Raw genomic sequence first — 25,617 nt, 5'->3', positions numbered from 1 at the left:
AGACCACCTGTGTGCAAGAGAGACTTGAACTCAGATAATCGAATGTAAAAATTAGGTTCTCTCTCATCCTTTGCCTCTTTCACAGCCAAAATGGGTCTGCTCCAGTATAACCAGTGTCCTGAAATGCTCTGATGCTCCCAGCAAATAACCTTCAGATGTGTAGCAGCTTGGAGTTGCAATCTAACCTCTACTGGGCAAAAAAGTGATTCTACTTTATAACCCTCAGCAGTCTATGGGTCATTGTGTAGGTCCATTTTCTTTCTTTTTACCTTTAAAAGGAGCTGACACTTTCTCTGTGGTCAGACAATTGAAAGCAGACAGTTCCAACACCAGGGCTTAGCAAACATTCTACTGAATGTATTTAGGAAAAAACAGTGAAGGACAAAATGCCTGCATGTAATTTGTACTGAATCATGACTTCTGACTATTTTTAAAAGCAAGTATTTTGTACACTATTATGGCTGTTATCTCATTCATGCCTTATTATTGGGCTTGTATTAATGAAAGCCCTTTTGAGCTCATTAGCAGGAGAAAAGCAGAAGTTTTAACTCCTTTAATGTGACTCCTTCCTTTAATGGGAAAGATTTCTGAATTTATACTGTATACAAAGCAGAATTTAAAACAACCAGAGTGTGACCTATTCCAAGTGACAGAGCCTAGTAAACCCTGCATAGAATCAAATTCAAAATAAAGAAGCATTACCTAACTGGGTTTCTGAGGAAAGTTATTACTTGGGGAATTATCTCTATCAAAACTTGCTATCCATTCCAGATGAAGAATTTCACAGAACAACTGTTTTTCTGCATTTAAAGTTTGAGTGTTAAAGAGAGGCTGCACTGCTAAGAGTCAGGGAAGCACAAAGTTCCATGGAATACTTTCAGTAGCACTGTCATTATTTGCCTTGAGAGCAAAAGCTGAAGAACATGTGTAAAATGGAGAAATGTGAGGATTTCATCCCTGCAGGGCTGGGATATTCCTTGGGATATCCATAGGCTTACCCACCAATGTTCACTCCACTCATTATGGAGGAGGGACTCCTTTTTTGCACAGACAGGATAAAGTGGTAACTTTTCATTTCAGGCCATAGTATTTGCATGAAAATTAGCTATAACAAGAACATCTTGTCTTGCACACTCCCCAAAATCACTGTACCATAGACAGGCATTTCTTTCTCCAATAAACAGCAACCAGGAAGCCTTTGAAAATTATCCTTTCAAACAGTTGAAATAATTTCCTTTCCCTTTCTCATTCCTTTCTGGATGGAAATAAATTCACAGGCTGCAAAATTGACCCACAAATTCAAAAACCATGAAATGTTGATGTTTTAGATGCTCAGCTCAAACCACAGGATAACATGAACAAGTGATAAATTCTGGGACCTGACATTCAGGAGAACAAACAATACTGGAGAATAGCAACCTGCACTCTATGGTAAAATCAAAATTGGCAATTACTAAGCAAAAATACAAATATTTGGTTTTTTTGCTGCACTTCACATCCCAATCTCTATCTCAGCTCTCATCCAGGCTCACAGCTATGCTGATATATGCTTTGCCCAGATGGAGCAGCTGTGTTGAGAAAAATGAATCACACTTAGAGATAAGCACCCAAGGAAATATTTGGAATAAACTGAGACAGGGAAATCCAGAAAGCATTTCATTTAGCTGCAGGCTACTCCATATTTTTTTTTCTTTGGAAATTATTACAGCCATTATTCTGACAAAATGCTCTTAAATATCTGCAGAAAAAGAGCACCTCGGAGCAGATTTCTGCATCTGCCAGTTGTGACCTTGGATTGTTCATGATGCATTTGTGTGAAATAAATACTGAACAACTCAGTAGAGAATAATCCTCTACAGTTCTTTTCTGAGATATGAAAATAATGCTGTACCAACAAGAAACCTAAGTTAATTCCTCCTTTAATGAAATAAAATTAATGAGCTAATTCTGACTATTCAGATAACTTATAAGAACTTACAACCCCTTACTCCATGAGGAAGCAGCATGCAATCTCTAGCACTGCATTTTTGGTTGCATTTCACTATGTTGCAATTATTACCTAAAGAGTCAGCATGCATTTAACCAATCTGCAACTTCCTGCACAAAAGTTATGCCACTTTCTCCTTTAAATAGGTAAACCCCATTTGTTTGCTACTGCTGATGCAGCCAGTAGTGAGCAGACACTTACTGAGTAGCCCTGTTGGAACACTGCTGAATATGTACTCAAAATCTCAAGATTTAATTTATTTTTTAAAGCCTAAATGCTTTGGAAATAGCTGTCTTTCCAAAAAAAAAAAAAAAATTAAAAAAAGTCACTGTTGTTCTGCTCTAGTCTTAAAAGGCATCTTGAACTACATGCTGTGAGCTCAGCAAAGCCAGAGGTACCATTTATCACCCTACAACTGTTTTCCCTGTGAAATTATCAAGGGAAGAACTGGCAAGCAAAATTCTAACTCTGGGCATTTGTCATTACGGGAAGCTGAACTGTCATCCTGGTGCCAGAAATCACCTATGTAACTATTCCTTGGAAGAATGCAAAGTGCTTTGTATTTTTGCAGGTTTCCTACAAATGCCCACGCCTTTCTGGGGCACTGTTATTTTTGGCTGGCTTCTCAAACTGGCCAGTGGATGAATAAGATGAACTTTGCTTTTAAAAGCACATTTTGCTTGAGCAGCCCAAGTGCCCTGCCTGGCTAACAGGCTCCACTTAGGCAAATGGAATAAAATAAGGTGATACTAACAAATAGATGGCAAACTCTCATCTTTCTCCTTCTTTACTATTGAATGTGAGAAAGGTGAAAGTTAACAAAATTATAAAATCCAAAAAAAGCACTTGGTACTTTCACCAAATCAACTCTGCTTGAGTGCAGTGATAAAGAAAGTAGAGATAGCAAGAGGAAAAGATTATCTAGAAAATACAGACTACAAACTTTTGCTCCTCTTGGTTACCAGCCCTCTGACTTGTACTGGAGAAAGAAATGCCAGCTTGCTGGTTCTGGCAGCAGTGACACCACAAAGCAATGCATTATTGCACATTGCTACAGTAAGGGGGCATTCACAGCCTGAAAGAGCTTATGGGAGCTGAGCTTTCTCATCTGGGACAGTAAACCCTTGTTTGATGATAAAATATTCCTCTCATGTTTCAATGACGCTCTGAAACATGCCAAAAAGCATTAATAGCTCATGAATACAGTAATTTTCAACACAGAAAGTATCATGACACAGACTGAAAGAGCAGGGATCAAAAGTATAAAGACCATGATGGGCTTTGTAATCTCCCCCTGAAGTGGCATCTCTGAACTACATCATCTCAAAAAGTCAAATCAGTGAAGTGCAGAAGCAGCAATTACTTTAAACAATAAATACTGCTGTTAATAAGCAACTATTTTTTTCTTTCCCCTTATATTACAAATCCCATATAGCTGGAATTTTCAAGATCCTTCAAGACCTGAGTGCTGATTCCCACAAGATTTCTATGGAACTGGGCCACAATTTCGATGGAACTGAGGTAAGTCAAGAGGTAAAAAGTTAAAATCTAGACTGTAATTCAAGTTAAGTTGCCATTCTTGAAGCTGTATATGCACATTTAGATCTATTTTACGGCACTGATAAGAGTTTCAGAGAAGCAACCTTTCAATTATTTATTGTAAAGGCATAAAATTCTCTCAATAGAGCTGTTCTATTATTCTATTAGACTATTTGAATATTCTATTAAATTATATGAAAATAGTAAATACTATTTTCATATAATTTAAAACATAGTTATGACTATAATTGATAGATGTAAAATTCTGTCAGTATACCTTTTGAGAATCCCACAGAAATTCATTCATAGTTTTAAAATATTCTCTTTTACAATACAGGGCTCTTTATTGAATTAAGAGATTGAACATTTACTTTCTCTTTAGAAGGTGGCAGACATTCCGAGCAATGGCACCAAGCAGTGCATCAGATATGGGCTTGGGGAGGGAAGACATTCACTGACTGAAGTTAGAAAATGCATTTTTGTTTTTGTGCACAGCTCCCATTCACAGCTGAAAATTCTCTAGAGGCATGCCCCAAAACAGCACAATCTCCTCAAATGTGTTCCATATGGTGGCAGGCAGTAACATTAACATCCCTTATTCACTCTAAAACAGGCATCAGGAGCAGAAGACACACACACAGACCCATATTTCCACAACCTCTAACATCACTTGTGCATGCCCCACTCTCCTCTCCCCTCAAGGGATTTCCAAAGCTTTTAAAAAGACTTTCTGGACTCCAAAAAGATTTCCTGAATTCAAGAACCTTACCCTAAATGCTTTCAAGCCTTTGCAAAATAAAATTGCTGTTGCTAATACCCTTCTGAAGACCTTTTAGCAGTGGTTGGAGATCTGGAGAGGTTCATCAACTACAGCTAAACAAAGCTGTGCATGACACGAAAAGCAGTGTTGAAAACAGCATTCCAAGTCTCCTTGAGGAGTTTCTTCAGCCCTCCCTTGAGCATCACCATCACCATACTTACTCCACCTGCTGCCTTCCCCAGAAATGCAGGCTCTGGGTGCTAGAACCGTGGCTTGACAAGGAAAGAGCTAACAGGAAGTTAAAGTATTCCTTGAAGTACAGAAAAGAGACTGTAAAAGAAAAGCCAAGTTAAAATCCCCAACCCAACTCCTTCCAAGTGTATATGTCACAGTTTCACAGCAAGTTTGTTTATAATGCAACTTGGCAGCAACATCAAGGACTTTGGGAGGATGGTATAAAGATGAAAAGGCATTAGTGAATGTGATTTACAAAAACTGCATTTGGCTTTTCATGCAAAACGTACGTAAAACTTTAAAAGATGCTTTATTAAAAAAATAACGTAATCAAAAAGTAGGTCAGTTGTTACAAAACTTACTGATCTCTGTAGATCTACTGGGTACTGGAGGAGGCTGTGTGCCATTGCGAGTAGGTGTTGATGACTGAGGGGATATGGGAGAAAAGGGAACCATATCAAAGATGTCAGTGGAGGGTGATTTAGGTGTCACACTGCCTGCCTACAATAAGGACAATAAATATTAGGGCAATGTTTCACATGAAAAAGATCACAATACTGAATTTTTCAGCATGCAGATAAGAGTCACATTTTGAAAAGAAAAGTTAAAAAAAACCACCAGCATGCAAACCCCAGCTCCTGACACCAAGCAAATGGCATTTGCAGTACAGACTCTGACACAGGCTAACACTCCCCAGTACAAAAGCAGCATTGCAATTTTTCCATTTTCAGTTGAAAATGTATCCCAGTTACACCTGACAAAGCTGTGAGAAGCAGCTCTCTTGCAGACATATGAGTGCAGACACCTTCATGAGACCCAGTCGAGATAATATGGCAACAACAACGTGCTCTGCTCTGGAGAGCACAGAACCAAGTTCAAAGATACAATCCCAGTATTTTTTGGTTTACTAATCCTTCTTTACATGATCCCTTATTTGGCAGTTTAGAGAAACTGGTTTGATCAAAGCTTTAAATGTGTTTTTCCACAAGTAATTATCTAAACATGATATGCTGAATATTAATACCCAAAATAAACCTGTTGTCCTTGAAGGTAAAACTGAAGAGATTTAATTCAAAACACACAGGAATTTGGAAGGGTTAAAAAAAATACTGGGCAAGCAAGAAACCCCAAATCCACCAATTACTACAGTTCTACAGCCATATTTGGGTTTGAATGGTTCATTCCTCCTGCCACCAGGAGCAACTTCAGGGCACAAGTGAGGCACAGTCAAGTTAAAATATACTGAACACTGAGGACAGAGGATGGAATAGATTAAAACTGAGACTGACAAGCTGAAGGCAAAACTAGTTTGCATGTTCATGTTATTGCTGAGACAATACAGAAACTCCCACACCCTGTGTATTAGAAAGGCCAGCCAGGCACAGCAAAAGCCTGCAGCTTTGAAACAAGATTCAGTTTGCACAAATTATCCACGCAGAAATGTTGAAGCACAAGTTAAATTAGTCACATGGATCCTTTCATTCAGAATACACAAATATGATAACCTGGCAAGCAGGTTGTCCATGAGAGCCACATGGTTGGATTCTTATTTTGGAATGCTGCTTTCCTCAGTGCCTGTGCTGCAGACCCACAGCTGCCCTTGGACAGCTCACATCACAGATCCCTAAGCCAAGTCTACAGGTGGCCCTGAATCACACTTATCTCTCTCTGGAGGTTCTCTGCAGTGCCTGCTGAGAGGGAATATTGATCCACAGCCTTCCTCTGAATGCACTGTTAAAATTTTGAGGAAAAAAACCCCAGGGCTCCCAAGTCCTACATCTCCTATTTCTTAGAACTTCTGTGATTCTTAGGAGTTTTGAATCCATATTTTAAATTTGTATTAATATTTTCAAATTGGATTGAGAGAGATCTGTAACTATTCAATATCTAAAACAACCTGGGGTATTTCTTCACTTTTCTTACTATACAGAAGCATAGCAAGAAAAAAAAAAAATCTACATTTAACATACTGCTTTCATTTGCCTTTAAAAAAAAAAAATCTCTCAGTCATTGCTATTCCCAATTATGACCATAGGTGAAACAACCTCATAAAAGAACCAGCGTTCAAGATTTTAACACATCCAAAACTCTGACAGTCCTCAACTTAAGTTACTATTGGCATTTCAAAGATCATGTATTGTGAAAAGATTTCAGTGCAGAGTTCAGACACCACAGGCTCCTGTTGGTGTCCATGGACCTTGCACTAACCCTGCAGAGAACCAGGATAATCCAGGTCTGGCAGATGGCTGGATGTCATCTGCTCCCACTCCAAGCAGGGCAATTGATATGATGCACCCAAAATAAACACAATAAAGAAGCACAGCCCTTCCTTCATCCAAAATTGCTCTGATTATAGACGGGCTTTTGTCAGCATCAGAAAGGTGGGATCAGGTTTAGGGCATCAATAAATGCTTATATCAGCCTCCATTTCCATCAACATCCATGGGCAACCCTAGAATGACTTGGAGATCATATGTGCTAATGGAGAACCTTATTATTTGCTAAATGTTTATGGCTATCTAGAAGACAGATAAACAGCACTTATATTTAGTTATAAACGTGCCCTTCAGGCAAAAAAATAGAACACCCAAACTTTAGACTCATTTCCCATTTACATTCAACGTTGTTGGAGTCACTTACTGGTCATTTTGATTCTACTGATAGCGTTTAATTAAAACTGTTAGTGAATTAAGAAATGTGTATTTTGAATACATATGAGCACAAGAAGCATTTTTATTTAGTGAACACATGCAGAAAGCCAGGATGGTCGCTAAATAAAGCAAATATTCCTTGCAAATGGAAGAAAAGTTGAGAGTATAAGCACATTAATATGAAAAAGGAGGCAATATGCCCATTTCATATTTGAGAATAATTTTCAACATTCATTTTGCACAGTTTTTATAAAGTATTCTAAAAGTTATTTAATGGCTCATTGCTTTTCTATTAATTCCTGGGGGGAAGAAGCCCTTGCAGTTGGACCTCTAGAATTGTTTTGAATTGCTATTCTTCATATAAAAAAAACTTTAATAAAAGATTGACAGATAACAGAGATCATTAATTAATGGATTAATTTAAACATGTTGTAAAAGTAAGAATTTATGTTTTGAGAATGGGAAAGAAAAAGCTCTGTAGAAATAAAAGTAATTCTTCACAAATTCCGTATTTTAAGAGTACCCCTAGAGAATCTAAGATTCATCCTCCCTATCCCTTAGCCACTGTACAAAATGCACATTTTTAACACAAGTTAATACACAACAGAGAACGAAAGAAAGCCAAAAATAAAAAAAAACTAAAACTGAACAAGCTCTTGCACAGCAAGATTACACGAGGTCTTGGGCAGCTGTATTCACTGGCAGGCTTTGGAAGACCACTTTTTGAAGGTGGTGGGATTAACAATCCAGGTGGCAGTCTAGAGTCAGGAGAACTCCTAGGAGTAAGCGTAATGGAAGAGATATCTAAACAAGGAGGTGAATCCTCATTGTTACACCAGAAAAAAGCAGAGGGTCTTTGAAACATATGTTCATCATTATCACACTTTATGTGCAGCAGCTGAAAAGGAATCACAGAAAGAGAAAACACTCTGAGGAACAGAACGTGGTAATGTCAGGGAAAGAAGAATAAAAGAAACACATTTCATACTTCAAAAAAAGTTTGTCAGCAACTTGTTGTTCAGTGCTATAGTTACAAGATACAAAACTTGACAATATTTCAACAAAATATAAGGAAATGCCACATTAAGAGGTAATTCAATACCCGTTGGAACAAAGAAGGCTTGATCCTTGATCATCACCAAATAAAATGAAGTCAGGCATCTTTCCAACAGTGTGTGTGTGTGAGATGGTAAGAAATGTCTAAATCCAACAAGGTATCAGCAATCTCTCACATCTGCACTTGTAAATTAGCAGTAGGCACAAGTGTGGGGAGAAGAGTTACTGTGCTGGTTAATGCACAGGTCAGACTTTTCTCTAACTGATTGAGGAAAAATCTACCATTTATATCCCACCAGTGCTGAAAGAGCAGCTCATTATTGAACTAAAATCTTCAGAGGACAGATTAATATTTGGATCTTAACAGGAGGGATTGCACACTCATGCAGAAAGTTCTTCTTGGCCACAGCCAGGAGTTCCACATGGAGAAGGCAGGCATGGCACCTGGGCTGGAGGTGTCCTAAACCCTAAAACTTAAACCCTAAGTTTGGTATCTTTGGGGGTCTAAAACCCTAAACCCAGTCCTGCTTAAACCCCTATGACTGGCCCAGGCTGATGCAGTGGCAGATGAGTGCAGCAAGAATTCTGAAGCTTGCTTTTGCTCCCCTTGTAGTGTTACACAATGGATATGTCATGATTATTTCATCAGAAATTTGCATAACTCAATAGAGCAGGATTCAATTATTTTAAACTATTTTTTTTCAATGTTATGTAGAAAACAAAACATTTCACATCCTTTTAAAATGAGTCTCAGCTTCTTTCTTTACAGATTAACCTGGTTAATGGTACACGTGACTAAATGTAGTAACAATGCCATGCTTGAGAATTTCAAAACAACCCACAAAATTCCCTACTCAAAACATGCAATTCAGCATTAAAGAATCAAAAAAAAAATTTCATCCCAACTTCAAACATTTCTATGCTGGAATTGTGAAATGGAGGGTTTGGAATGGTAATCAACTAAAAGAAATACAAAAACCTACAGGAGAGAATTCTGATTATTCTTTCAAGTGTATCACCAGACTACAGGTAGCAGAGTTGCAGTGCTACTGTGCATTACTGCCATGGAATCCTTGCTGCTGTACATAACTATGGGAAAAAACTCCAGCCCTCAGAATAATAAATGCTCAAAAAGATTAAACACCGTGTAATTAAGAAAGCCAAATACTCTCCTGAAATGCAAAACAGCAAAGAATAAGAATTTTTCACAAGAAGGCCTGGATGTCACATGAAAAATCATACAGAAAGCAGCAAAATGCACAAAGGACACCAAGCAGCAAAGCCATGAGGGTGATGAAACACATATCAAATCCAGACAATGGAAAAATTCAATACAAAACCAGAACATACAGCTCAGGTGTCATCTGAGCCCTGAACTGGAGCAGGCACAGGTCTCATAGTGACACTTAGGACACCACACACCATATGGGGTGGCGAGCTTCCTACAGCACTTTTGGGAATGAACCAGCTCAGGACATGGATTTTCCCTGGGAATTTTTCATTTTGAGAGCAGCACAGAACCCATCAGGTGCTGGGAGGGCTGCTCTGTGTCTCATCCCAGAGCCCAGAAGGACCTGCAAGGCTGATGGGCTTTCTGCTCACAGCCTCTGGAACCCACAGACACCACAGGGGCAGCAGGGAAGTGTATTCGACTGTGGAAAACAGGGAATGCCTCAAGATGCACAAAGTGCAGGAGGAGAAAGGCAGAGACCCTTATTCTAAAGAATACAACCTGAAAAGGGTGTAGCGTCTGAAAATTAATATTCTTACACCAAATTAAAAAGGAAGAAAATATAGTAAAAATAATTAAATTGTCATTTCATACAGCAACTGTGTTTTATCTGAGGTTGCCACTCAGACCTGTAGTAATGGTGGGATGGATACAACATGTTCCAATTTGGGCCTCATTCCATTAACATAAGAAAACAACAAGAAATTATACTTAATGAAATTATCATACAAGTTCAGAGGACTTTGTCTCTTTTATGGTTAGATATAACTAAGTGCCAGCAAAGGATTTATTTCTGACTCATTCTGCTGAGAAGGGTGCTGAAGATGAGCTCTTGTGCTGCATCATATCAGAAAATGTAACGTGATTGAGGTTTTATTAACTGGAAAATCACTTCAAAATTGTTTCTTTTCACAAGGTGTCTCTAGATACTGATTGCAATCTCTGTGTCACAGTCACACAGCAATCACTTAAGTGGGAATTGGAAAAAAATTAGGAAATGGTTTTGTTCCTCTGGACATTCAAATTGGTAATATAGAACCACCACAGCAGGAAACTGCAGCAATATTCCAGGGAATGGTGAGCGGCCTTGAATGGAAAATTATGCATTTAGTCAAGAACCTGCTCATTTCCTGATATTTGGAACTACTAAGAACACTCACTAATCCATAACTTGCTAATTCATAAAATACTGTATAAGCATTAGCAGTTCCATTAATTAACTGCTAAATCTTCAGTTAACTTAGTACTTTTTCAGTGACATGAAATATGCCATAGGGAATTTCAAATCCATTTTCTTTAATGTTATAAATGCAGCAGAATTTTATACCCTCACGAAGAACTGCTCAAACATCTGAACACAGAGTATTATAAATCTAAACAAGCTGAAGAAAGGCAAAAAAACCATGTGCATTTTCCCACTTGGCAATCTTGGTGGAACAGGAATCAAGTGATATGCATAAACACATTCCAAAATGGTTTTTGAAATCTGCATACAGTTCCAATGTCTATCCTGGGGTTTTCCCGTGAGTGTGGTAAAGCTTTCCAATGAGGGTCACAACAAAACCTTGGAGAAAGGTTAATCAATCAGTGTCTTCAATGTTCTGCTTAAAACTCAAAGGGTTTTGCACCACCTCCATGTAGGTATTCCAGTATTCCACACTGCTTCTTTGGCAATAGTTATGGTGCATGGAAGAACACTGATCCTTCTGGGGCTGCTTCTCCCAACATTTTTCTCTTCCTGCTGCCCTCCAGTTCTGCCTCCCCCATGTTTCAGTGCTCTCCGGCAGCTTTGGGCAGCACTGGCAATGGGAACAGCAGCAAGTAAGACATGATGTGAGCCCACTGTGCCAGGGCTGTGCTGAGCTCTGGAGGCTGCAGTTACACAGCAGCAGCATCCAAAGCCTCCCAGGGACACAAACTGCAGCAGGGTCCCCACAGGCAAACAGCAGGATGAGAATCCAATGGTCCTCACATAATCAAGACCAAATGCAAAAAAGATCAGTGATTAAAGCATTGCCAAGCCACTGCAACAGATGAGAAGTAAACAACAGATACACAAGTCACAGAAACTTGAGCAGTGCGTGCAAAGGAGTGAGACAAAGGAAATGTTCCATGCCAACATTTCCCATGGCACATGGAAGCACAGCTCCAGAGGCAAACTAAGGAAACTCTTAGTTTGGGATTGCATGTCCTCGACAGAGCCACTCAGGACACCAAAAAAAAGTGATAGTTCCTGTTGCATAACACTTCTGCATTGGCAAACACACTCATCTGAGGGACTAACTTCTCAAAGTTCTAGGAGGACTGCTCAAAAGCATTGACCCGAATGCAGAAAACATGATCACTAAGCAGTTTATTATTTACTGAATGTGCTGAGCAAATGTAAATCTAATTAGCTACAATATCCTGAGAGAAAAAGAATGAAGATTGATAATTTGATGTTCAACTTTCACAGCGTATTTCATGCAAAAGTATTTCATTATACAATCCAGTTTTCTCTCTTTTATTTCCAGCTATGATCTCATTGCCTTAATGGCTTCTTTTATAGGTTCAGAAAGAAATTTTATTTTTCCCATAGAGTTTATGAACTGACAGAAAAAACACCTAAATTAGATTGATGTTGATTTGGCCATATGGCTAGATTTAGAGCAGCTACAGAAAAATTTTCCTAGTGATACTAATAAGCAAGCAAGGAGAGAATTCTGATGGCAATTGTATCCCTGAAAAGCAGAACTCAATTGCTGTCAATGGTTTTCATCCATTTACACACTGCAAAAATACAAGGGGTAGGTAATTGCATTATTCACACACATATTTTGCACCCATTTCACTCTGTCAGTATTATTTTAAAATATGTCCTCAAATAAACCCTTAGTTGGCCTGCAAAAAACCTGCAATACATGCAAGAATCATCCAAAAGGGAGTTTTACACTGAATTTCCCTTTGTACATACAAATCAAGTCTTTAACTTGCACTGCTTATAAACTGGACAGAAAAAAGTCATCCCTAAATTTTTTAATTAATACTACTTTCAATTTTTATATGCAAGTGGGATTTTTTTCTGTTTTTTTTTTTTTTTTTTTTAATAGAGCAACTGAGGACTCACAATAAACTCCCTAATACTCTAATTCTATCATTACTTAAAACATATTTAATTAAAACAATTAGTAACATATATTTCAGCTGGAAAGATGTTCTCTCTTATGAAATTATCCACTCAAAATAGATTTGATATTGTGGTTAAAATGAAGCCTTAAGCTTACAATACACTGCTTGCATTTCCTTCTCTTAGTTAGATCATGCATGGATTTTTGGATAGGTCATTAATTTGTACACATTTTGATGTGAAAGATCAGCAAATTAAGGTGTTGTAGTATTATGTTTTGCAAAAGAAAGTGTTTAACACTATTACCCAAGAACTCAATATGTGAGCACAGGGCAAACTCCTTTTAGAGATGTAATTCTGTCAGCAAAGCCACACATTGCAGTCTAGCCTGGCATATCAAATTTTGTCAATAGTTTGTGAAACTACAGACAAAATGTTTTAAAAACCTTTTGGAAGTAAAAGAGGATCTGAATTTTTAAGTCTGGATAGTATTACATTTGATCCTGAGCAAATGGTTTTATTTCATATTTAGCTACAAACCTGTTTTCAGTGACAAGAGGAAGTTAGAAAAGTTTATTTCAAGTGACAGCCTGGACGTATCTGTTTAGAACTGAAGCATGTTGAAACAATTTTTTTTTTAATGTGCAGTGAACCAGATGCTTAAACCATACACATATTAAGTTATGCATCCACAGTTTAAAGATGCTCTCACATTCTATTTTCTTTTGATACTGAAGTGAAAACAGGAAATGTAATCTGGTTCTGCTCGTGGGAAAACGATCTGTGAATCAGAAGACTGAGCTGTCAAAAAGAGCAGAATTGGCTTGCTTTTAAAAAAAAAAAGCGCCAAATAAAACCCAAGCCACACAAATCAAGGGTCAGTGATAGAATACAAAAAAAACCTGCTGCACTTCAAATTTCCTGAAGTGTTTTCTCCCTTCTCCATTCCATTAAAAACTGACAGGAAGAATCAGTGCACCTCAGAAGCAGGAATAAAGAAATGACAGACTGGCACTGCAGGCAAACGGCACCGTGGCTTCCCAGTGACTGCCAGGTGGGACAGGCATCCTCTCCTGGATCAGCGCCTTGCCATAGAAAGCATGGCAGGGACATCACGTGCTGGCGGTCACAGCTGCAAACGTTGGGAGAGCACAAAGAGCATGCAGAGCCAGACACAAAAAGGAAAGCACAAGCTGTGACAATCCAAGGTACTGTTTAAGCACAAACAGAAGCAACCTTTAACCATCTCTATCTGGCTTCTGAAACTCAACATTTCTTTACAAACTGCTGTGATGCCACTTAAAGGCATGTGTTCTTTTATCACATAAGGTATCAAGGATCAAGGCTTAAATTTTCCTTTGACCACTGAACAATCCCTTCCCTAGACCTCAGCATGCAGAAGAGCTGGACTGCCAGATAAGGAGCACCAGCCATAAATGATTAAAAAAATATAAATAAATCAAAATGCTTATTATGGCTAAGAAAAGCTTCAGAAAGCTGTTGTATGGCACTGGCATCCCTGCATGATTCAACAGTGTGATGTGAAAAATGCAAGAAAACTTAAATCTTACAGTTTAATAAATCTGTTCTAAATCACAAGGACAATTGTCATACTTCCACGGCATGCAATACCAAGAATATCTGCATGGAAGGAAGCTTTCCCCATCCACTCAAAAGTGCTTAGAAAGGGACTCAAACAAGGTATTATTCCCCACATTGGATATTCAGCTTCATTAAAGCTATTTAATTTCAGAAAATACTATCAGCATATCTGAAAAGTTTACTCTGACAACATAATCACAATATAGATCTGTTAGTTTAATTTTGAAGACAGAGCAGCAGCAGTACACAGATATTTTTAGTTTAAATTCAGAAAAGATCCATAATTATTTAGTTTAAAACTAAAGTGATCTTTTTTCATTACAGAAATCATGTGGAAATAGGGGGAAAGAAATTGCTGCAACATTTTTTTTTTTCTGATAGGAAACAAGACTTTGCAGAATCATACTTGAAATTATAGTTGAAGGAAAAGGGTAAAAATTAATTGCAAGCCACAACAGGGAATCTATTGTCTTATGAATTGTTTGCAATTTTGTTCCTTCATACATATTTGTTGCTCACAAAGTAAAAAAGGAGATAGGTGCCATCACATTCACTGCTATTGCAGGCACAACAGCTGATAATCCTTTTAAAAATCCCTAAAAAAATTATAGTTATATAAAATATAATAATTTATCTTTAATAAATAATATATCTAATAAACATATTAATTTTCTTTATTAATGTGTATAAATGTAATATTTTTATCTTTTTTTCTGCACTTAAGTCACCAGCCCATTCCTTCATTCATTCTCAGCTTAAGAGCTGCACTGCCATGGAGTTCCTCCCACACCAGCACAGTGAGAGCTCTGATTCATCATCTCCACAAGATCTGTTTAAAAGGACCTGCCTGAAAGCTGCCTCTTGGTGAGTGCCCAAGTCTATAGGGCTTGGTGGGAACAGCTGTGGGCCTGGAGTTGGCTAAGACCTTTTCCTAAAAATGAGCTTGGCTTTGGTTGGTTGGTGTTGTTTCATTTTAATTTTTGGCTGTTGAGGACCATGCTCAGGGAAGGTCCAGCATCTCCAGGAGTACAGAGAGTTCCAACCCTCATCCATTTACAGAAATGTTTCATGTCAGAATGGATGCAGACGTTGAACAGGCTCTTAGGTGGCTCCTACTGCAATTTTAAACATTTGTGACATGAAATGTTTGGGGCTTTCATTTTCAAGATAAAGGAGTAAATAAAGCAATAAAATAAAATGGCAAATCAATAGCCAACAGTGATTATTGAAATGAATTAACTAATATAAACAATTATCAATATTCTATAGTTTTGTTGCAGCACAAGTGCTTTTTAAAAATATGCCTATTCACTGTACCAACAGTAATTAACAATAAAACACCTTCCAGGGAGAGTGTTTACAAGTGGCCATCAAATTAAAAAATTTAGATCTTAACTCTTTAATATGGAATGCAACACCATTGTCGTAAAAGACACCAAAAATCACAAACTACTGGATATTTCTGGGGCACTATTATTAATTTTCTTTCATTTTTTTGCTTAATGAAATTACAAAGTTCTTTAACTTAAATGAAAGAAAATAATTATATTTTATTATATATATATAAATTATAATTTTATTATTATAAAATAATAAAATACTTGCAATGCATTTAAGAGCCTATTTATTTGCATTCAAATATACATTTAGTTATTATATTCATAAATAAAAACAAACTGCCATCTCAATTGAGGAAAATAAAAGATGCAAGAATTGACTAACTTGATATTAAATTTAGCATTAAAATTGATTACCTATCACTGAATGCTTCATAAGTGAGAAGACATTCATAATTTAAAATGTTCACTGTGGCGGCTACACAGTATTTATAATTTATGGTGCTTTCTCCTCTAAGTAGATTTCAGTAAAATGAAATGTCAGTCCCTCATGGGAACCAGCGTCTCATCAACATAAAGAGTGTACAGACACTGCTGAGAAACTGTCAGCACCACTGCAAACATGCCTTTACACTGCCCACATCTTTGAACATCCATTTAAGGGGAAATGGTGAACATTCAAGGCAGGAACAAGGCAGTCCAAAATGCACAGCTGAAAAGCAGTTCCTCCTGTGAGATTCTGTCACACCCACATTAAGAACTTTATTAATGTTGGATTTATTTTGCTAGCTGCCTAAAGCTGGACAGATGGAACACTCTTGTGAGAGGAGGGGAGTCATGAGGACCAGTCTGCAGTGCAACCTGCATTGCTGGAGGCCCTGCCTAGGTGTTAGGAAGTGCCAGCCAGCAATTTAAACAAGCTTCTGTCCTGATCATCCACAGGAACTGCAGAGCAGTTGGGATTCCCAGCAAGGAACCCACCCTTGCTCCTCTTTCCTGACCACCCAGCATTAGCTCCCAAGACCTAAGGACTCCCTGGCAGGCAGGCTGTCACCACAGGTGACCATGTGCTTGTGACAAAGGTGTGAGGAACTCCCAAGCAGCTCCTTTCAGTGCAGAGTTTTTTACCCTCAGCTGGCACATTCAGCTCTCTACTCGAGTGAGCATTTACTGTCCTCAGGCAGCAACAAATAGGTATGGAAGAGGCACAGCTGCACAGACTGCAATTTGCACTTTGCTGCCTCGTCCCTCTGTCATTGTTAGTGACACTGCCCTTCAGCACACGTGCTGCTTGATCACTGCATGCTAATGGCAATCTCTGGGAACAGCAGGGATGCTCAGAATGATCATCAAGTGATTATAAATACAGAGTGACCCCAGACACAAGAGTTATGTCAGGTACTTACTGGAGACGCGTGCACTTGTGTTATCCTTAACTGGTTTTCCAAATCTTGAACTTTATTTTTCAGTTCTGCATTTTCAGTTTCTAATTCTTGAATCTACAAAGCAAGTGGTTATTCAACAGCTATTGGGATAGTCATGGATTTCAACAACAGCATCCACTGAACATAAGTTTCATCAGAGACCTGGTGATTTAGAATCAAGCTTTAACTCTTTATCTGACTATAAAACATTTTCAGTATCCTCCATATTTCAAACTTTGTTTTCCACATCCTTGGAGGACAGCAAAACATGAAATATTTTTTAACAGATTTTTTTTCAGTCTTTTTTTTTACCTTCGCAATCTGAGAATAATGCTGGAAATTATGCTTCCATAAAAAGCAGCAGCATGTACTTTTATCTCTTAGAAAGAGCTAATACAAATACAGCAGCATGTACTTTTATCTCTTAGAGAGAACAAAAAAGTTCAGAACTTACTCTTTTCTGTAAACCTGCAATTTGTTTCCTTGTTTCAACATCTTTTCCTCCGGATTCCAGAAATTTCCTGTAAGCTAAGTCAAATGCTTGACCAATTGTTAAAGTTATCTCTTCTGCCTTTACATAAAACATAAGACTGAAATTAGTAAATTAGGAATATTTGCTGGAGCTCCTTTCATTTCAGAATATCACAAAATAATTTATACCATGCATCATATCCAAAGGCTTTGCCCCATCCACCATGAAGCCAAGGCTACAAAGGAGCATCACAAGCACCCTTCAGCAAAATACCTTAGCAAAATGCTATGAAAGCATTTTGAATGCAAAAATATGTAAAATGAATGTAAAAATACTTTGGATAAGAAAGGAGATTTATCAGTAGAAATTATGTCCTCAATTTCCATAAAAACAGACACCATAGTGCACAATGGCTTTTCCTGATGATTTCTGAAGCATTTACAGCCTGTTCAATCATGAAATTAAGTCTTTTAGATTTAATGAAATAATGTTTTCATGCCAATGGATATTTTGACCCCTATTGATTTTAAATCTGGATTTCAACACTTATTTTCGTGAATACCATAAAAGCTCACTCAGGATACTGCAGACAATTATTTAACTGCCCAATCATTTCCAACTACAAATATCCAGAAAAATAGCCCACAGATACTGCATTTGTAGGTGCAAAGTATAATAATTTACTAGATCTATGCTGATTCATATCCTATGTTATGATGTGCTTATACAGTCAGCACAGAGTATCTCTGTCAAAAATGATGGGGGTAAAATAAGCCTACAGGAAACTGCTGAAGGACACCAAGGTTTCAGAAACAAGTGATTCCAAAGCAGGACCAATAAAAGGTGAATGTATGGATACACCATTTGCTTAGAATTTTAGCAGAGAAAGTAAATAGACTCTCAGACACCAGAGAATGTCAGTTCTTGGTGCAATGACTCATCTGGGAGTGCTTTGTGTTGTTAAACTTGAGAGATGTGGCAGTGAAAGTGGTGGATAAAGAAGGGAGAACCTCACTGTGATAAAATAATAAAAAACCCCAAAAAAGAAACAACACACAAAAACACCAACACTAAAACCAGAGACTGACACATGAGCAGAAAAGCCTGCAAGGGTATCTCAGCCCCAGAGCTGCAGTAATCTTTGCAAACAGCTGTGCAAACATCTCAGCCTGGTGGGATGCAAAGCCTGTTCTCCGAGAGTATTGCAGATGCTTCCCCCAGGATGTTGAGCTGGGCAGTAAGAGAAATTATCCCAGAAAACCACCTCAGATCACTGAAGTAAGGGACTTTTCCTTGATTTAATGCATCTAAGTTGCAAGACACCATAGTGGCATGAAAAGCTGTGTCCCAGTTAAAAGGCAGGCTGTCTCCTGTTGACCATTCCTCCCTCACTCCAAGGCAGAGCCAGGAGCAGCTCAGTGCCCTCGAGCCCTGCAGAGCACCCCAGGTACTTACACACTTCTCACTGTCAAACACATAGCACAGGTGCTTATTGGATTCTGAGTCTTTGCAGATGAAAGTGAATATTCTCTTGTCAGTTTTGTCATCTGCACAAAAGGATATCCTGTGGAGCTGACAGTTGTGCTGGACCTCCTGCAAACAGACAGAATGGTAATTTCAAAGAAATTCCAGCACTCACAGGATAAAGATGCACAAAGGAAAGATCTGGATTTCCTCATAAGAGCAGGCAAGCTTCACTAATGTTTTTGAATGCCTCTTATTACACATGAGAGCGCCCAGAAATGGACTTAATGCATAACAGAAGTTAGCAAACTCATCTAAAAACTACTCCTGATTTTACTGAATGTAAACAGGAAGTTTATTTGGACAGCATTTATCTGGAAGTGTTTATTTGAAGAGTAATTTCTGTTCTAGAAAACTGATTTTACTGTTGCTTTGCATACCTCTGCAATTTATTTAGGGCCTGATTATGTAAAATCATCATTTTTCCAGGTGCACAAGATCTTTAGATTTCATCATCTCCCAAGATTTGTTAAAATGATTTACTGAAATGAGTCCTTTGCTACATTAAATAGAGAAAACAGAAATGACTTTGCTAACCAAGTAAAGAGAAATAAATCTGACACACAAATACTTGTTTACTTGAGGTGCCACATAAGCAGCTTTTAAGCATTATTATTTGTATACTTTTGCTACTGTATCTAATTTCCCATTAAAAAACAATTTCCAGCCATTTAAAAAGTTGCAATGGCAACCTGCTCTTCAGTTGCAAGAGCTTGACAAGACTGAAATAAATAATCTCAGCTAGTTTTTTTGTTGTTTTTCTTCAACAAGTCTCTTCTTGGTATTTTATTTTATTTGGCTTATTACATGGGAAAGCAGTATTTGCTTTAAAGGAAAATATGTCTTTTAGATGTGAACTACTGTCTATTAAAAAACATGCAGCACTGGGGTTCCCAGCTTGCTGTGAGCCCATAAACAAGGCCATGCCCTCTTTGCAGACACCCACATAGCCAAAAAATGCACCCTATGGGCAATCTTTTCCCCTTGCCCCAAGTGAGTTCATTTTCTCAGTCTTTACAGCTGTTCTGAGTATTCAATTTCTGCCATGTCCCAAATCCCTGTCCTGTAGCTCTTTAGCACACAGAAATAACAAGAAGTGCTTTCCCCAGCACTACGATGTTTACAGACCCATACAATTATTTTATATCATTAAAGGACAGAATCACTTTTCTATAATCCTTTTTTTGAGGGCTAAGTATAGAATCAGGTCCTGATATATGAGCTGTGCTCCTGTTCCTATTGCCATTAATAGTCGCTGTCTGACTAAAACCCAATATTCCTACTCAAGTGCTTTGTTTGAAAAACACACTGCAAAAAAGACTTTAATTAGTGCTGATAACATGAAATTGAACTTCCTAAAGCATTTATAAACCATGCAAAAAGAAGGAAAACTCAATTGAAATTTACATGGAGCTACAAGAAACGAAGTGGGGGAGATAAAAAGACTGCTCACAGTTGATTACTACTTGAGTTGTAATAACAACATTGCTAAGAGATCAGAATGTTCCCACTCCCCCAGGAACATATATCCCACAGATTTCTGCTAATCTCTGCAGGAGGCCTAAGATCTTTTGGCATTTCAAACTGTTATTTTAAAACAGTTTTTGCCAGGATTTGGGGTTTTCCTTATGCCCTACTGCACAGGGAAAATGCAAAAACTCCAATTAAAGTTGACATGGATATTTCTTTTTCACTCTGCTTGTGTGTGAGCTGTTGAGTTCTGGTTGTGTGAAGAGTCTGAAGCAAAAATGAGCTGCAAGCTTTGAACTACAGCTACCATTTGAGAAAAGGCATTGCCACTGCCTGCATGCAGCAATTACTCCACAATTAAGAAGTAGGAACAAAAGAATCTTCCAAATTCAATATTCAACATATATATGGAAGGGTTTTTATCATATGCAGAGTTAATTATTTAGGTCATTGTTTTCATCCTCTCCAAAGTTTAAAAGTTCTGCTGTAAAAGGATTAAAAAAATTGAATGCCACATCAGCTACAGCGTGCTTTCACGACTATCATGTACCTTCCTGTGAAGATGTCACCCAGGTATTGCAACAAAATATGGTATTTTCAAAGACTTTTTTCCATCAACAAAATGGCTTTTGTTATAATACTTTAAAAAATACAAACCAATGAAAACCTTAAAACCAGAGAAAAAAATATTTACTAGTTTAGCATGAAAATACCCATGTAAGTTTCTTACCTTGGTTTTTGGATCTAGAATTTTTACACCATAGATTGAGATTTGTAACTCAACTTTGGGTGTCTTCTGGCCTTCAGATTTCTTGATATGTCTTGCAAACTGAAACACAAAAAGCACAACAGCAATCACATCAATATAAAGTTTATTTGTTTTTATTAATTCTCATTTTCTCTCAACTCCCTCCACCTGAAGTTGTTTCCTTCCTTCTTCAATAAGGTTCCCATTAAAAACACCAACTATTCCAAGAGTCTCAGTTGGGCACAGAGCAGCATTTCTAACTGCACACTACAGAATGCTCCTAAAATTCAGGAAGAAGCATTTTAAAATTACTTAGCATGTTCTCCTGAAACTTTTATCTGTTTCTTATGCACTTAATTGAAGATTTTGCATACTTCAAATACTTGTCACTCCAATACTTGTGCAGAAAGGAGTATCTGGAAGTACCCCACAAGATATTCCATCAGTTGTTTTAAATGGGGTCAGTTTGAAAGCACTACAGTTGCCAACGCCTAAGAAGTACTAGATGTACTTCATTCTCAGAATTTATTTGCCTGCAGCCCACTAGATGGTGGCTAGGCAGCATTTTATATGACTGGGTTAGGTAATAATTCCTATCCAATACACTTTCCATCCTTACCTTTCACTCTTTCTCTCTTGAACACCGCCTATAAAATCAGCACAGTATCTCAAATTTGCCCCTGCATGACAGTTCAGAAGTGCCCTAAATTTGGGTATGTGATTGCTCCATATTTTTCTCTGTTGCCAGAGTAAAATGTTGCCCTTTTACTCCCAAGTCTTTGACAGCTTGGAATGGCATTTTCAAATGCATAAATAAGGTGGAGATCCACTAATGGCCAGAAGGTGGAGTCTCTGCTTCAGAGTTCTATGTTTGAACACAGCCATCTTCAACATTCCCATTCCAGAATAAACTGGGTGTGTAATCCCCACCAGTACAAACGCTCTGTGTCAGAAGCCAGTTTGGACAATGGCTTTCAGGGCCATCAAGATTTCAGGGTGCCACCAAGGGTGCTGTCCCATCAGACACAAGCCTGAATTGCCTTGTGACTGTGAGGTGCTCAGCTGTAGCCAACTGACACCTCTCCCACGAATCCTTACAATCTCTGATTACCATTATTTTTTTATTTAAGTGATAGTTCAGGGTTTGGATTTTCGCTCTGATCTTTTTCCAACCAGTACTTGCAAAATTTTCCCATAACACAAGTGCTTTACACAACATGACTGTTAATCTCTTATTTCATTTTGCTTACAGGCAGCTTCATTCATGGCAAATTATTAACTAGTTTGCAGAACCACCCCAAAAGCACAAAATGAACCTGTTTTTCCCTTCTTGACAATTTTATTCCTCATTTGGAAGGCATACTTATTGAACTTTTGATAGCTAAACATTAATTTATAATTGATCCTATTCACTTCACACAGAATTTAGGACTTACTCAGACACTTCATTACTGATTATTGCACCCCAATGGTTGATAACTATCACACACTTGGTAAAACAAACAGCACCCTCCCACCTCAAAAACCCCAAACAACTATCCCCCATCTAAACTACTCTGTGCCATTCTCAAAACCAACTCTTAAATATCTATTTTGCCTTTAAACATCTAGAAAGCCTACAGTCACTGGCCAAGTACTTCATAAAATATAAAGTATTTTATATTTCATACAGGACAACTTGTGAACATCAATTAGTTAAAAGTCAAGAAAACAAATTCTAGTCCTGCTTCTTCAGCATCATGTGTACGCCTCTTGCAACACATCCTTTTCCCATCTGCAAATTTAACTTCAAGCCCATGTCTTGCTACATACATTTTTAATACACATTAATCCCTGTATTTATTAAGATACCATTCCATATGCATATTTCAATTTTTTAAAATAAATTTTATAGAACATAAAATTAAAAATCGTAACTGCTGGTTTACAGCATTTTGTCCAACGACATCTGTTGACTTTAAAGAACAATTAAAATTCACTACAGAGATAAAATATGTTTTATTTAATAAAAATCACTCATTAAACCACACAAAATCTCTCCTAAATTTTATACTGCAAATTTAGCCTTTAGTCTGTGCTTAAAGAAGAAAAAAATAGGGCAACCATTGCTTTATTTGCCCAGATATTTTTTTCCCCCCAAGACGAATATAAAAGTTGAAGTGTCGTTAGATAATTTTCAGACCATGGATTTATTCCTCAGCTGCACGCACCAGCTTTCCTCTCTGAGTTGTAATTTCCTGATGTCACTTCAGAGGGTGGGACCTGGAGCACATGTGTGATCCCTTTTCTCAGTACTCTGCACTTTGCCAGGTTAAATTGAATGACTACAAAATCCAAAAATCACCCAGACAGTTTGGACATCTCAATTGCAATGCACTCGATGGTGCCCAGGAAGACACCCATGGAACAGATAACCCTGGGGCAAAACTCATGCTGAAACAGCCTGGAACTCCAGTAAATCCTGACCTTCTGGAAACGTCCCTTTGCAAACAGTCATGCACAAGAATTTCTGTGCGGCAGCGAAGAAAAAGCACAAATACTGTTTAATTTTACTGCGTAAACTCATGTTATATATTGAGAATGATGATGGAATGCTTGATTTTCCAACAGCAACCATCTCAGAGTCTAAAACAACACCTAAAACATGAAAAAGTTGTAGTTTTTAAAGAAGTTTTAAAGAAAAAGGTTTTAAAGTAAGTGATGTGAATAGCTTGCACAAGTTTTAGAACAGCTGGCCAAAGCTTGCTCCAAGTAGTCAAGAAGACTTACAACACTGAGGAAGTTCCAGAAGGCAGTTCTGTGCCAATTTCAAAAAAAAAGGGTGAACAAACTGACCCTACCATATCTCCACTCTCAAAAAGCACAAATACAGTTCAATAACTAGATAATTCAAGTAAGCTTAAATTAGTGATCAATATTTTTCAAAAAATGCAGCTTGTCCAAGTAGAAAAAGCATCTGCATTTTTATGCCACTTATATTTAAAAAAGTGAAGCAACAGAAAGAAAGTATGAGTTAAGTTAGTTACATTAGTCTCCAGATGTAGTTATAAACAGGAAATTGTCATTGGGAAGATATGTTTCTAATGTATTCCAGCAGGGTTTATTTCTTAAGCATGACATTATTGAACAATGACCAGGAGAAAAAAAAATAGCTGATAAAATCTGCAAGCAGAGAAAATGAGAGGGGAAAAAAAGGGGAGAAAACGAACTAATGATCTGAAATCTAAAATTGCTACAGAGGAAGCTTGCAAACCACAAGGGCTGATGAAGGGGCAAACAACAGAGAGAAGCCTCATCAAGCAGAACAGGTATCCCAACAGAGCCCCTTGTTTTCCGACAAGCAATCCTGCAAACCCCACACATGGCAACAAACTCTGGTTCCTGGGAGACTACCCTGAAAGGATGAAGAATGAAGTGTAATCACATTGTAGAACTTCCACTAAGTGAGGACCTTGTCATGAAACCACAACTGGGAAGGTGCTTCAAAGACACCCTTAAGATGACACAAATGGCTGCACTGCATCAGCTGCTTGTGAGAAAACACTGAAATGTTAGCTGCTGAGAGTTTCAAATGCAGAAGGATGTTAACAAAACAGGAAAAATTCACAGGATATTTAGCAAAGTTAGCAGAGGGCTGGAAAACCCACTTTAAGACACTCCACAAAATCAAAACCAGGCCAATGGTGAAAGAAACCAATCACCAAGAACCCCCTCCATACAGAATTGAGACAAATGAGTTTTTTAATCAAAGGTTTACTGGGTGCAGTGAACACACAAAGATTAATCCAGAAAATCTGTGGCAGTTCCTTTCTTAGTATTTTTCCTGCCCACTGTCCTGTGCAATAACAGACAGCACACAGATACTGATCAGCAATTTCTTTTCTAGCTGACATTCTCCAGAGTGCCACATTCAGCCACCTCCCAAACTTGTGCAGGGTCTGACCAGCACATCCCATCACTGAGTCAGGTATCAGGAATTTTCTCTTATTTATTTCTAGTCTTTCCTTCTACCTAAGGAGGACCCCAAGGGACCTCTGGACCTGGGAGATGTACAAGCATTATATTTTTCTATCAGCACACATTTGAAACCAAATAATATTTGTATCTCACACAGTAACAAGATTATTTAAGAGGGTAAAAATCTGCAGCCTCCCATTGGCATAAAAATGGAAAATAATATAAAATTATAATGAATCACAGTATGGCTTAAGAAGAGACACTGGGCCAAATTCTTTAACTGTTAGTTAATACATATAATGCTCTCAGGCATGAACTCCAGATTTGGTTCAGCTCAGTGGGATGGGCTAGTTTATGTTCAACTGCTTCAGAATTAACATTATATTTTCATGGCATTTTTAGGGAAAGGAACAGATACAAATAAACCTATTTTCTACAGTTCAACTTAGCTTTAAAAATAGAAAAAAAGAAAAAGCATCCATATATTTTGTAATTTATTAGAGTAGCAGGGAAAAACGC

The 25,617-nt window shown here is 37.8% G+C and overlaps 1 protein-coding gene across 10 annotated transcripts in view; it reads right to left on the bottom strand.

Annotated features, from left to right (window-relative positions):
• The window catches only part of GULP1 (GULP PTB domain containing engulfment adaptor 1), a 173,232-nt gene that overhangs the window by 10,279 nt on the left and 137,336 nt on the right, over positions 1 to 25,617 (bottom strand). For 8 of the 10 annotated variants that reach the window (XM_064717623.1, XM_064717620.1, XM_064717619.1 and 5 more), the window contains 6 exons: positions 21,124 to 21,222; positions 18,855 to 18,992; positions 17,382 to 17,498; positions 16,910 to 17,002; positions 7,845 to 8,069; positions 4,883 to 5,021 (listed from right to left, as the gene is read on the bottom strand). In XM_064717623.1, coding sequence (XP_064573693.1) covers positions 4,883 to 5,021; positions 7,845 to 8,069; positions 16,910 to 17,002; positions 17,382 to 17,498; positions 18,855 to 18,992; positions 21,124 to 21,222 — 811 coding nt within the window. The remainder of the gene's footprint in view (positions 1 to 4,882; positions 5,022 to 7,844; positions 8,070 to 16,909; positions 17,003 to 17,381; positions 17,499 to 18,854; positions 18,993 to 21,123; positions 21,223 to 25,617) is intronic. The other 2 variants (XM_064717628.1, XM_064717627.1) reach the window with 1 other exon arrangement.

This window comes from Zonotrichia leucophrys, chromosome 7 (assembly GCF_028769735.1).
Source record: "Zonotrichia leucophrys gambelii isolate GWCS_2022_RI chromosome 7, RI_Zleu_2.0, whole genome shotgun sequence".
Taxonomy (NCBI): domain Eukaryota; kingdom Metazoa; phylum Chordata; class Aves; order Passeriformes; family Passerellidae; genus Zonotrichia; species Zonotrichia leucophrys.
Note: the sequence above shows the minus strand (reverse complement) of the source record. Positions and strands in the feature narration are given on the sequence as shown.